Below are 14781 nucleotides of genomic sequence, written 5' to 3'. Positions count from 1 at the left end.
CGTCGGAAGAGAGGCGACACTTGCGAGCTGCCCCCAACACATTCTCAGTAATGCAAAATGATGTATTTCACTGTGTGTTTCGGTGTACATGTGACTAATAAATAAATATCTTGTCTTATAATCACACAAATTATCTAAAATCTGCCATAATTAAATGCAATTGTTATCATCAAGCACAGTAGAGTTTTGTGAAGTAATCTAAAACAATATGATCAACAAATTTGTTTAGTAGAAAAAAAGACTTCTATCATAAAATTTCTACATTTTTTCAAAACATGACATTAATATTTACTATAAAAATGATGTCCAAAATTTTGTATCTAGTATTATTGACAAGTTTTATCATCTGAGCATTGGCAAGTTTTGGGTAACCGTTGCTAGGACATTAGTTCATACCTTCATAAGCATTAAAATATGCCTAATATTTACATCAGACCATCTTCTGGTCTGCTAAAAAACTACCCTTTAAAAACAGTTTTCAGCCAGTGCAAACCACTTTTTACTAAGATATTCACTCCACTATGAATTGGATGGTTCAGGGCTAAAAGAAAAACAAAACTTTCCACATTCTATTTGGGATCATGTAACAGTTAGAATGGATTAGATTTAATAAGCAACAATATGCAAAACTGAAGGAAAAATTGCATTGGTGCAAGTACAGGTTGCATTTCTGCAGCAATGAAATTTATGGGAGACAATCAGAAAAGCAAAGAAGAAAACTCAGCTCTAAATCTGGTTGTTTCATGCTCATCATTACTGATATTAGTCTTCAGTATTTTATTTAATTAGCTGAATTTACATTTCTCAGTTGCTGTAGTGGGATTTGAACTCATGTCCTCAAATTATCACTCCAGGCTTTTAGATCACAAGCTTGTATTGTACCCATTCAATACGCAAACGTAATTCAATTTGGAAGTAAACAATTTAAAATAGATTACATTAGCATGCATTAGGTGCTTTGCTTGTCATTCTGCACAAAAGAATGAGCTTGAGTTCATTAAGTTGGGGATTTTAATGTAAAGTCATTCATCAGTTCAACATTTCCTAAAATGGATCTATGATTTTCCTTCCATTCCTACAACTGCTTTCTCAACATGGACTTGTTGAGAAACTGAGTTAGACCCTGCTTTTGTTACCCCAAGACTTGGCTATTTCCAATGCACTCTTTCCCCTTTCCATTCTCTGTAAACTTGAAGTGCTCCGAAACTCTGCTGGCGCTTGCTTCTCATCTCACATCAAGTGCAGTTCACCCATCACCACATAGATTTAAGGGACCTGAGAGGCTACTTTTTCATGAAGAGGGTGGTTGGTATATGGAACGAGCTGCCAGAGAAAGCTGTAGAGGTGGGCACAATTACAATGTTTAAAAGATGTTTGAACTGGTACATGGATAGAAAAGGCCAAGAGGAATATGGGCCATATGCAGGCAAATGGGACTAGCTCAAATAGACATCTTGGTTGTCACGGACGAGTCTGGCCAAAGGGCCCGTTTCCATGCTGTATAATCTGTTGTTGCAGAGCTGCAGTTCTGAAGAAAGGTCGTCAGCCTGGGGCATTACCTTTGTTTTTCTCTCCACAGATATTGCCTGACCTGCTGAGTATTACCAGCATTCTGTTTTTATTTCAGATTTACAGCATTTGCAGTGTTCTGCTTCTCCAGTGTATCATATCTCACAGTTCCAGCATCTTTTTATTCTCCCATCTGTTTTCCTTCACTTTCTATTTGCAGACAGATCATCCTCTCTCAGCTGACAGTGCCAATCCCTGTGTCATTTGAATTCTCTTTGTCTCCTTAAAACATGTTTGATTTCCCACTGTTCCTGTTTCAGATAAAATGTCATTGACCCGAAATGTGAACTCTGCTTCTCTTTCCATTGATGACTTCTTGAGTATCTCCAATATTCACTGTTATTATTTAAGCTTTCCAGCAGCTGCAGATTTTTGCTTTTCTAGGTTGTGCTGAAATTTTGTCAATTACTGGATGGGCCACGATTGGAGCAGGAACCAAACTCTGGTTGCAACTTTGAAGACTGTTAAGATCTTGGAGAGGTGCAGAAAAGGTACATCACAATATTTCCAGAGATGAGAGGTTTCAGCTACAAGGTTAGACTGGAGAATCTATGGCTATTTTCCATAGATCAAATAAGGTTGAGAGGAGATTTAGCAGAGGTACACAAGATCATTGTGGGCTTAGAAGGATAAATAGAGAGAAACTGTTCACATTAGTGAATGGTTCAAGAACCAAGGGAAACAAATTTAAAGTGAGAGGTAATATAGAGGGAGGATGTGAGGAAAATAACTTTTTTGAAGGAGAACTATTATGATCTGGAACTTGCTGTCTGAAAAGTTGCTGGTAGAAATATCAATAGGATTTTTTTTGGAAGGGAATTGGATTAGCTCTTAAGAGAAAGTAATGGCAGGTTTATCAGGAAAGTGTGAGAATATGGCAGATGGCTTTGCTCTACAAAGAGTAACGTGGACTGGATGGGCGAGTGCCCTTCTTCTGTGCTGTAGATTCCTACATACTGTACTGAGTCAAAGAATCTATGATTCGATCTATTTTTCTGTCTTGGCTTTTGTTTAGTAACTTCTATAAATCATCATGGGATGTTTTACAGGTACCATACAGATATACTTTGGTGTTATTGTTATGATTCTATAGTATGCATTTCTTATAGACCTGACTAAGGGAACATAGTGTTTTTTAAAAATCTAAAAGTCACTTTTTTCTGACAATCAATCAAGCCTTACTCACACTGAATTAACTACCAAGTTCCATATGCAACCTTCAAAATGGATGATATTCCTTAAATGACTAGCTTGGAATGAGAGAGGAACACCTCCTACAAACAGCCTTTTGATGCTGAGAGGTTGATCATTCGGTAGTCGTTGTCTTTGAGCTCTTTCTTCATTCACCTGTACTGTGAGCAACCTGATGGCAAAAGGAATATCATGTTAGTAGCATGCTTACAACTTAGGGCTTTCAAACAATAAAAATAACAAGTTCACATTTGAGTTATTGTACTTATTTTGAACAATATTTTGAAAACAAAACTATTTTCATTTAATGCTAATGGAGAGGAAGATTTCATCAGGTTATAATGTAACAGTCACTGTATCTCCAAAAGATACTGCCAAAGTTCAATCACAGTCTCCATAGTCTGGTTACTGTGGGCACATGGTTGTCAGCTGGGACTGCACTGGGAGAACAAGAGCAGTCAACTGAGATAACATTGGGGTAATATAGCAGTCTGCTGGGAAACATTAGCATAATGTAGCAGTTAGCTGGGACAATATTGGGGTAACAGCAATCAGCTAGGACAAAATGGGGAAAATGCTGCAGTCAGCTGCGACAATATTAGAGTAACATAGCAATGATCTGGACAGGATTCATTACATACTGTAACTAATTGGGAGGGCACTGGCAACATATTTTAGACAGCATGGAAGACATTCTGAGCATGCAGTGGCCTCAATATCTCCACTAGCAGGTGGTTTAGGGTTAAAAACAAAAGGCAGCCTTTGATTTATGTGGAGCTTTTCATTAAAATGCAATGCTTCCACGTGCTTCATGGTCAGAAGTTTTTTTGTTTGAAGTGTAGTCACTGTTGTAGGAAATATTAGCAAAAGGGAATGCAGTATGGGGTGGGAGGTTTTTTCTGTAGCTATTCAGACCTTACTGCAGAACGCATGTGAAGGAGTCAGGATCTAAGTGAATGGAATCATTTATCTATTTTACCCAAATAACAGTGATTGCAATTCATCCATATGAAGCACGGTGTAATGTTCCTGAGACATGTGGCTATTAAATTGCGAGTTCAATGTATCTGGCCTGTTAAATATCAATGACAAGGCTACAAGAATAAAATCAGTCAATGTTATTGACAAATATTCAGGGACTGCCATACCCCTTAGATCTATGCAGTCTAACACTATGTTCCTTTCCATCACTGAACACTCCTGATTCTGGTTTGACGGTAACACGCCGATGTTCGCGAGTTCCAGTGGAAAGATGCACTTCCAAGCGCCCTCTATTCAGGAAAACTGCATAATAAACCTGTTTTTATATAGCACAGAATTTGAACACAGACTTTCAGTATAGACTGCATGAACAAAATTGCTCAACAACAGAATTATTTCAAACTAAACCTGATTTAACAAAATATCCGTTAGAAATTATAGATATCTTTGAAAATATTTTAAAATCTATTAAATGTAAAATAACAAGATTATTTCAAAACTGTATTCAATGAACTAGAATAACAGGGAAAACATTTTCAATGTGTTGCATTTCAAAGTTCTATCATCTTCACTGCCTCAAAAAGTAAGGATTTCGCAAGGAAAACTATTTTATATTTCAGGGATGTTTTAATACCAACAAATAATCTTAAAGATAATTAAATATTATAACGAGCAAGACAAAAACTTTTGTAAAACCTGTCCAGTTTGGCGTCGTTTCCTCCCAAGCTGAGCTGAAGCCTTTCCACTTCCATAAAGTATCATTCCAGTTTCATTTTTAGTACTGAAAGAAAGAGATATTTCTGTGCCAACGTTCAATGAGTGTGGCTGAAGCTCAACGAATCCAGGCTTATGGAAGCTAACAGTGTAGACATTCTGTCAAAAAGAGAGTACAACTGAAAACCGCACACAGTTCTGACACATCTAAATTTGGTGAATAGAGCTGCAAACCCAGTATCTGAAAACAAACAAAATTACACAAAAGTATAATATTGTCACATTTTAAATTGCAAACCTCTAATGTGCAGCCTTTTGTCAAGCCCAGGTAATCTGTGCCACTCAATAAATTGTATGGTGACTGTGAAATTTCAATATCTTTGAGACAGCCACTATATTTCTTCAAACTGACTTCAGGCCTGTAATAGGTAAGAACATTTTGACATTAGTTTTTATTTTCCAGTGATTGATAAACTTATAGACACATTAATGAAGCCATTAAAGGAACAGAGTAGCAACATATGTGGTAATAGGAAATAATTCTAAAAATACAACAAATATTTCCTATTCATGTAGCATCATTTACCTCTTTAGGTCATCCCATAGTCATTCCTGAAATGTTGTAACATAGGGAATGAGGTAGGCAATTTGTACAGAGCAAGCTCGCACAAGTAGCAAAGTGATACCATCTAGATAATCTGCTTTAATGGCAATTTGTGCAACAAATGTTGGCTAGGATAATACCCCCAACCATTTCCGGAGTAGTGTTACGTGATATAATACATCCACCTTTGGAGACAGGGCTCTAGTTTAACTTCTCATCCAAAAGCTTATGGTTCTATATCATGTAGAACTGTCAGGACGGAACCAGTTGGTTGCTCAGATGAAGTCCCAGGCATTGTTTTCTATTTTCTTTGTGTGGGCCTGGAGAAGCAAGAGTGCTACATCACGGGTACATGGCTTGATTCTATGCTTTCAGATTTCCTCCCTAAACCTCCCTGCCTCTTCCCTATCAGTATTTTTTTACATGGCATTGTGTCAAATTTTGTTTAATAACCTTTCTTTGATAAGCCTTTACAGATTTTACCATGTAAAGTGTACTCCACAAATGCAGGTTATTGTTACACCTCCAGGCTATACAAAGAAGTTTGTTTTTTTAAAATCAGGCTGCAATCTCTTAAGATTTTCTTTTACAGCATATTAAAATGCAAGTATCTTAGACTGTTGGTGGCAGTAAATAGGCCCACTATAAGGTTAAATAACTTGATTTCCTATGCTTCCTCTTTCAGATGTGGAAAGGAATACTCAAAGATCCATTGCAAGTCCTGGATAAATAATTCCTTTTGAAAGACGCCCTGATGGGAGATGGCGCACAGTAAATAAAGCCAAATTTATATGCATTATTCTGGAAAATCAAATCCAGATTAGGGCCTTAAGATATTTTAAGTTAAAGTGGGACCTTTTTAAATGTATTGGGCAGCAGATTAGTAGAGCTGTTGCCTCTCAGCACTGGAGACTGGGTTCATTCCTGACCTCAGGTTGTGTCTGTGTGATGTTTGCCCATTCTCCCTGTAATCACATGGGTTTCCTCTGGGTGCACCAATTTCCTTTCACATCCAAAAGGCATGCGGGTTGGTGGTTTAACTGGCCACTGTAAATTGCCCTTCGTGTGTAGCTGAGTGGTAGAATCTGGGGGAAGTTGAAGAGAATGTGGGGAGGATAAAAATGGGATTAACAGAGGATGAGTGTAAATGGGTTGTTGAAGACAGTGTGCACTTGGTAAGCTGAAGGACCCTGTTTCCATGCTGTATCTATTACTATGACTCTATTATCTCATGCAAAACGTGCCAAGCCTCCCTTATGTATGTCTCTAATCTCTGTCACTGATAAATGTTACAAGTCACTGTATCCAATGGGTGGAGCTATCAGCACTCTGAAAGGCATTATTGGCTCCTATGGCTTGTCTCAGACTCAGAAAATCTTTCATGCCCTTAGGCATGAATACATCATAAAAGTGCAGTTCAGGTATTCCAGATGACATCAGTAATCCAGCCAATTCTTACAGACCCCAATGCAGACATGAATGCTGCAGTTTTCACCTCCATTAAACTTTCCACTCCATTTCTCGCACAAACTAAAAGTAGGAGTCATACACGTGCTGTGTAAACATTCATAATACATAGAAGGTATATTCTTCTCAGACTGATTTTTAGCAATAGAACAGATCAAACTTCCTGGCTGAATAGCAGTGTGCCATTTAAATACACCGTCATCACTGTTTTGCACAAGCATTCTGCGCATTGCAACATTTGGTGTACATTGTTTGCCAGAGCAATACAGCAGGAAGCGGTTTGATTGGCAAGCAGCAGTAAAGCCTGCAGCTATGGCATAAAAGACATGAAATACAGCTTCACATATCGGATAGATGTATAGAGGAGTAAACTGCAAAGGATTTTAGTGACGTAAATGTCAACGTTAACATTAAGTACTTAAAAAAAATATCATGCATTGAAATACATTTTACCTGGCCTTCATGCTGGATAAAAAATACAAAAGGAAAATAAAATGATGACGTTAATACACTATATTTATTGTTCTCTGAAAATCACAATATCCTGACACAGAAATAATTTACTTTATATTACGTTGGGAAGCAAAGATATTCATATTTTTTGTTTGTAATGCAGAAATAATCTGGATTTCTTTTACATTAGTATGCAATTATTATCGTCATTGTTAACCCAGCTTCATATCACCTGCACCTTTCTCACCACCTCCATTATCTCTACGTTAACTATTAACCAGTACTGGATGAACAGATATTTCCTCCAATTAAATAATGGGAAGACTGAAGGCATCTTTTTTGATCCAACTTTTTCACACACTTCATTCCCAAGTCCTTGACTCCACCTATCTCCCTGCAGCTCTCAAAAACTGATCCAAATTAAAACAATCTTGGTGTCTTAACTGATCCTGCATTTGGCTTTGAACTTCTAAGATGCCAAAGATGAGACTCCTATTTCCACCTCCATAATATCACCTAACCTTACACCTCAGCTCAGCTGCTGCTGAACATAAAACATAAGAAACAGGAGCAGGAGTTGGCCATCTGGCCCGTCAAGTCTGCTCCACTGTTCAATATGACCATGGCTGATCTGGCTGTGGACTCAGCTCCAACTACCTGCCTTTTCCCCATAACCCTTAATTCTTGTACTATACAACATTCTACTTAACTGTGTATTAAGTACATTTAATGAGGTAGCCTCTACTGCTTCCCTGGGCAGAGAATTCCACAGATTCACTGCTCTCTGGGAAAAGCAGTTTCTCCTCATCTCTGTCCTAAATCTAGTTCCCCGAATCTCGAGGTTATGTCCCCTAGATCCAGTCTTACTTACCAGCGGAAACAACCTTCCTGCCTCTTATCTTATCTATCCCTTTCATCATCTTAAATGTTTCTATAAGATCCCCTCTCATTCTTCTGAATTCCAGTGAGTATAGTCCAGGTGACTCACTCTCCCCTCATAGGCTAACCCCCTCATCTCCGGAATCAACCTGGTGAACCTCCTCTGCACCACCTCCGAAGCCAGTATATCTTTCCTCAAGTATGGAGACCAGAACTGCACACAGTACTCCAGGTGCGGACTCACCAGTATCCTGTACAGTTGCAGCATAATATCCCTGCTCTTAAATTCAGTCCCTCTAGCAATGAAGACCAACATTCCATTTGCCTTCTTGATAACCTGTTGCACCTGCAAACCAACCTATTGCAATTCATGCATCAGCACTCCCAAGTCCCTCTGCACAACAGCATGTTGCAATCTTTCACCACTTAATTAATAATCTGACCTTCTACTTTTCCTTCCAAAGTGGATGACCTTGCATTTACCAACATTGTACTCCATCTGCCAGACCCTTACCTAACCTATCTATATCTCTCTGCAGACTATCTACATCCTCTGCACAATTTGCTTTCCCACTCAATTTAGTGTCATCAGCAAACTTAGATATGCTACACTCAGTCCCCTCTTCCAAATCATTAATGTACATCATTAACGGTTGCGGGCCCAGCACCGACCCCCTGCGGCACTCCGCTCACCACTTGCCAACCATAGAAACATCCACTTATCCCAACTCTCTGCTTCTAATTGTTAACCAATCTTTTATCCATGCTAATACATTAACCCCAACTTCATGCATCCTTATCTTATGAATAAGTCATTTATGCGGCACCTTATTGAACGCCTTCTGTAAATCCAAGTATACAACATCCACCTGTTCCCCTCTATTCACTGCACCATTATATCCTCAAAGGACTCCAGTAAGTTTGTCAAACAGGACTTGCTTGTGTGTGCCTGATGGAACCATTTCTATCTAGCTGTCTCGTTATTTCTTCCTTAATGATAGCTTCAAGCATTTTCCCGACTTCAGACGTTAAGCTAACTGGCGGATAGTTACCTGCCTTTGGCCTACATCTTTTTTAAACAGTGACGTGACATTTGCCATCTTCCAATCTGCTGGGATCTGCCTAGAGTCCAGAGAATTTTGGTAAATTATCAAAAACAGCTCTACTATAATTTCCGCCATTTCTTTCAGTACCCTGGGATGCATCCCATCAGGACCAGGGGACTTGTCTACCTTTAGGCCCTCTAGATTGCTCAGCACTACCTCTTTAGTGATAGCGATTATATCAAGGTCCTCACCTCCCATCACATCCATAACACCTCCCTTTGACATGTTAGACGTGTCCTCCACCCGTGAAGGCTGACACAAAATAGTCGTTCAAAGCCTCAGCCATTTCTGCATTACCCAATATTAATTTCCCCTTTTCATCTTCCAAGGGACCTACGTTCACTTTAGCCACCCTTTTCCACTTTATATTATAAAAACTTTTGCTGTTTTTATATTTTGTGCTAGTTTACTTTCATAATCTATCTTCCCTTTCCTTATTGCTTGCTTGGTGGTTCTTTGTTGCTTTTTAAAGTTCTCCCAATCTTCCAGTTTCCCACGGCTCTTGGCGACTTTGTATGCATGACCTTTTAGTTTGATGCCTTCCTTTATTTCCTTATCCAAGGCTGGCTCTCCCCACCCTTAATGTCCTTGCTTTTAACTGGAATATACTTCTGTTGAGCACCGTGAAAAATCTATTTGAAAGTCTTCCACTGTTCTTCAACTGTCCCACCATATGGCCTGTGTTCCCAGTCTACACTAGCCAACTCCTCCCTCATCCCATTGTACTCTCCCTTGTTTAGGCATAATACACTGGTTTTAGATCGAACAATTGCACTCTCCATTTGTATAAGAAATTCAATCATACTATGATAACTCTTTCCAAGAAGATCCCTAACTACAAGATCATTAATTTTACCTGTTTCATTGCACAGGACCAGATCTAAGATAGCATTTTCCCTTGTAGGTTCAGTAACATGCTGTTCAAGAAAGCTATCATGGATGCATTCTATGAAGTCCTCCCTCAAGGCTGCTTCGACCAACTTGATTCACCCAATCTATATACAAGTCAAAGTCCCCCACGACAACTGCCGTTCCATTCTTACATGCATCAGATATATCTTGGTTTATTGCCTGTGCCACTGTAATATTACTTGGTGGCCTATAGACAACTCCCACCAGTGATTTTTTTTCCCTTTACTATTCTTCATATCTACCCAGATGGACTCAACATTATGCTCCTTAGATCTTATATCGTTTCTCACTATCACCCTGATCTCATTCGTAATAAAGAGCGCTACCTCACCTCCCTTGCCTTCCTGCCTATCCTCCAGTATTACCTGATACCCTTGGATATTTAATTCCCATTCATCTCCACCCTGCAATCATGTTTCTGTAATGGCCACTAAATCATACCCCTTTTTACTGATTTGTGCCACAAGTTCACTGATCTTGTTTAGAATACTACAGGCATTCAGATAAAGTGCCCTTACACTCATTGTCCTTTTAGAATCTATTAATCTTTGTGTCCTTTGCATTTGACTTTTCTGTACTCCACTCTTATCTTTCTCTTTTCTAACTTTTGCTCCGGTCTCTGCTTTGCTTCCCTCTGTCTTTCTGCATGGATTCCCATCCCCCTGTCATATTAGTTTAAACCCTCCCGAACAGCACTCGCAAACAATCCCCCGAGGAAATTGATCCCGGTCCTGCCCAGGTATAGACCATTCGGTTTGTACTCATCCCACCGGCCACCACCCCCCTCCCCCCCAAAGAACCAGTTCCAATGCCCCAGGTATCTGAAATCCTCCTTCCTGCTCCACTGTTCAAGCCACATATTCACCCTAACTATTCTGCTATTCCTACTCTGACTAGCACACGGCACAGGTAGTAATCCTGAGATGACTACCTTTGAGGTCCTACTTTTTAATTCGGTTTGTAGGACCTAATCCCGCTTTTGTCCTATATCATTGATACCTACATGCACCATGACAACTGCCTCTCTGGAGACAGGCTGTCAGACAAACAACAACTTAATTTTAAAATCCTCAGTCTCATTTTCAAATTCCTTCGTGGTCTCATCCCCTCTATTTCTGTAATCTCCATCTGCCCAATAATACTCTAAGATATCCCCATTTTAATTCTGTCTGCACGCTAATGTAATTGTTCCATTGTTTGTGGCCAGACTTTTGGCTGCCAAGAACCTAAGCTTGGGAATTCTCTCCCGAGACCTGGCTGCTTTATCCCTCTTTTTTTTCCTTTAAGTCACTCGTTTAAGTCTTACTCATTGACCAAGAATTTGCTCATCTGCCCTCATGTCTCATTTTGTCATTTGGCATTTATTATTTGTATGAGGGTGCTCTTGGGAAGCACCTTAGAACATTTTTGTCACACTGAAGTCACTATATAAATAGATGTTGGAATTGTTCATAATCAAACTGATGAAACTAATTTGGAAATGAGTAAATATGCTTTTAGCTTTCTTTGTACTCTGATTTTATGTTCAAAGTGAAGAGTTTTCATTGAGAACCTAATGCAAACTTCTCCCTTAACATACTGCATAAACAAGGTAAAATTACCGTGGTTTCAAAGATTCATTACAAGTGTTTCAGGCACAATGGTGCACAAAACGAAATCTTTTATACAAAGCATTAGTATGCCAGGCAATCAGAGGTCTTTATATCCTTGATAAATTTTCTATCTCTGTAGCATTTTATCATTTACTAATATATCAGGCAACATAACTGCTTCTCAACACAGAATTCCATAGGTCTTGTCAGTATAATTTCTCCATAGACTTGAGAATTGCAGACATAGCTCTGGAAGTTCATTTTGGCAAAACTCTTTGGAGATTTACACTTTGAAGGAAGCTTAAGTACTATTGCCACTTTGAGTGGAAAAAGCCAAATACAAATACCACCAATGCTGAAAAGTCAGCAATAAACACAAAAAAGGTGAAAAAATTCAGGCAGTGACACAGGATCTGTGATTAGTAGATTTTTAGATATTTAGGGAATTGAGAAAAGTGATAATGACAAAAAAGGTTAACTATGATCTTACTGAATGGCAGAGTAGACTGTGTACTAAGATAATCCATGTAGCTACATTGTGTTTGTGTGCACTTTGCATATGCTGACATTTTTTTTGCGAATATGGACTCCTGATAAGGACCCTCACTTGCTGCTTCAGTCGTAACAAGTATGGGTGTGCATTTCCCATGATCTGTGCCTATGACGTCCGTGGTAACTGCTGATTAACAGAATTCTGACAGAAGGTGATTATCTCAAAATACTAACTGTTTTTCTCTCTCTACTGATGGAGTCTGACTTGCTGACTGTTTTCAGTATTTTCTGGTCTAAACACTAGATTATATATTCATTGAAGCAATTTCACAGGCCAGTGGGAGCCTTCACCAGATGGGAGTGAGTGTTGGAATATACAAGCTCGCAGTTACCATGGACAACATAGACACAAATTATGGGAAATGCACATCCATACTTCTTATCAGTGAGGCAGCGAGTGAGGGTACTTATCGGGAGTGCATATTCATAAAAAAGTCAGCATATACAAAGTGCACACAAACACAATGTACCTACATGGATTATCTTTGTACACAGGGCTTAATTTATCTCTATGTATCTGCCCATTCGCCACCTTCATTAAGTAAACGTCCAGTGGTGAATGGACATTGGGAGCCTGGAAGATTTTACTCCAGTTCACCTCTGTTATTGTCACTCCCCAGGTCCACCCCAAAAACCAGCAGAGAGATTGCCCTTGAGATTCTGGCAACAAAATTCCAAGCGGGAGAAAGGAAGAAGAGAGCCAACTTAACCCTTTTCTATACAGTTCATGCTTATTTTCCTGATGCTCACCCACAAATGACCTGACATCACCAAATTTTGCAAGGTAATCTTTGGATTACCAACTTCGTCACATAACCATTAGATTGTCCAAATACCAAATACATGTACTTACATATAATTATGCAGACATAAACCAAAGTATCAGACCTGTTAGCTCAACCAGTCCCTGCTTACTTTTATGGTCCACTTGGCCTTCCTCCTTTTCTTCCACAACTAACTACAAACATAACCCTCCATTTCTTTTTCCTTCTTATGCATTTCTAGCTTTCCTTATATGCAAACACACTATTTGACTAAACTGATCACTGTTGCAGCAGATTCTGCATTCTTATGATTTTTCCTCATTTCATAGTTCTGGTTTCATCCTAATCAGTGCATTTTCATTTTACTACTGCCTCAATATCCTTTTTGTACCACGACCACCAGAATTGCGCTCACTATTCCATTGTGACCTACACCAAAACTGAATCTAAAGTTTAGCACATTTATCGATCTTTAAATTCTATAGGTCTTGAAATAAAACCTTATGGTTGATTTGCTTTTGCTGTGGCCTTATTGACCTCAGTTCCATTTTAGTGATATGTACACTGTGATGTATCCTGGAGACATATCCAAGCAGATACAAATTAATGTTTTTTAATTTCAATTCACAAGGAGCTATAAACTCCTTCATTAAAACTGTGCTACTGCAAAGACGTGTACCTTAAATTTTGCAATATAGGCAGGCCACCAAAATATATCTTGTCGTCATTTTTCAGATTGAGACCATAGTTGGTTCCTGGAGAGTTCATGTGCAAGCTTTCTTCTTTACTGCTTCCTACATCATGTATGGAAATATTTGCTGCCAAAATGGGAAATATTTGATTAATTATAAAATCCAATCAAAGTCCATTTAGAAATTTAAAATATTACTACAAAAAAGAATACCTTGTTTCAGAATTCTTGATAATGTGAAGGATTTCCATTTTCCATCATTGTGACGTGCTTGACTGGTGACATTAGCTGTACCTGAGCCTAAGTCATAGCTGACCTTTACTCGCCCATCAATTAGTTCCACGCTCATGAAATCTCTCTATTAAAATAAAGAAACATTTCAAAATAACCAATGGAACTTTGCTAAGTCATGTGAAGTGAGGGTCGTTTATTTTGAATGTATCGACATGACATTTACCAGGTCTTTTGTGGCAAGATACATGAGAAGTGCATCTGAAGAAAAGGTCCTAAATTTGAAAGCAATTGCTGACACATTTGGGTTCCATCGAGTCGGTCGACTAACACCTGCATAACCTTCTCCGTCAAACTGCACTGTCCCTTCAGTCTCAGTGGGTTGTGGGCTAGAAAAAGAGGGAGATATTAGAAATGTTATTGGTAACATTTGGATCTGTTGACATCACTTCATTCAACATGAATAAATTGGTCTGGGAGTTATTGGAAGATCCACAATAGCTTAAAATTATTGTTGGTGAAGTGAGCACAGCAATTATTAAGTTCTCCATGCAAGGTCAGCTCTTCTTGTTCCTTTTGCAATGTCTGTTCTCTGTTATCTAATTCAGGGAGAACGTCTTCACCTTTTTCCAACTCTCTTCTTCCAATTACTGCCACTGCATTTCCAGCAACATTGCTCTTTGTCTCCTGAATCCACCAAGATCTTTTTCTGCCTTCCTCCTCTTCCTCAATGATAAAAGCCCTTTTGACAATATGACACCCAGTCTGCCTCAGCATCACCACTCTCATACACTATTTGACTGACATTGAACTTGAAAACACTACAACTGTTTCCATTTGATTTTGGGAAGACTTCCCCTCCTGCATCCTTACCAGGTGCTCCACGATAAGAGATAAGATATCTGTATTAGTCACATGTACATCGAAACACACAGTGAAATACACCTTTTGCATAGAGTGTTCTGGGGCAGCCCGCAAGTGTCGCCACGCTTCCGGCACCAACATAGCATGCCCACAACTTCCTAACCCGTATGTCTTTGGAACGTGGGAGGAAACCGGAGCACCCGGAGGAGAC

At 39.1% G+C, this 14781-nt stretch overlaps 1 protein-coding gene across 1 annotated transcript in view; it reads right to left on the bottom strand.

The window, feature by feature from the left end:
• Window positions 1-14781, bottom strand: part of lama2 (laminin, alpha 2) — a 287962-nt gene that overhangs the window by 12159 nt on the left and 261022 nt on the right. Inside the window, exons 49-55 of the mRNA XM_052024602.1 lie at window positions 13933-14095; window positions 13689-13833; window positions 13464-13602; window positions 4754-4874; window positions 4438-4614; window positions 3909-4057; window positions 2756-2932 (exon numbers count right to left, since the gene is read on the bottom strand). Coding sequence (XP_051880562.1) covers window positions 2756-2932; window positions 3909-4057; window positions 4438-4614; window positions 4754-4874; window positions 13464-13602; window positions 13689-13833; window positions 13933-14095 — 1071 coding nt within the window. The remainder of the gene's footprint in view (window positions 1-2755; window positions 2933-3908; window positions 4058-4437; window positions 4615-4753; window positions 4875-13463; window positions 13603-13688; window positions 13834-13932; window positions 14096-14781) is intronic.

This window comes from Pristis pectinata, chromosome 10 (genome assembly GCF_009764475.1).
Source record: "Pristis pectinata isolate sPriPec2 chromosome 10, sPriPec2.1.pri, whole genome shotgun sequence".
In the NCBI taxonomy this organism is placed as follows: domain Eukaryota; kingdom Metazoa; phylum Chordata; class Chondrichthyes; order Rhinopristiformes; family Pristidae; genus Pristis; species Pristis pectinata.
Note: the sequence above shows the minus strand (reverse complement) of the source record. Positions and strands in the feature narration are given on the sequence as shown.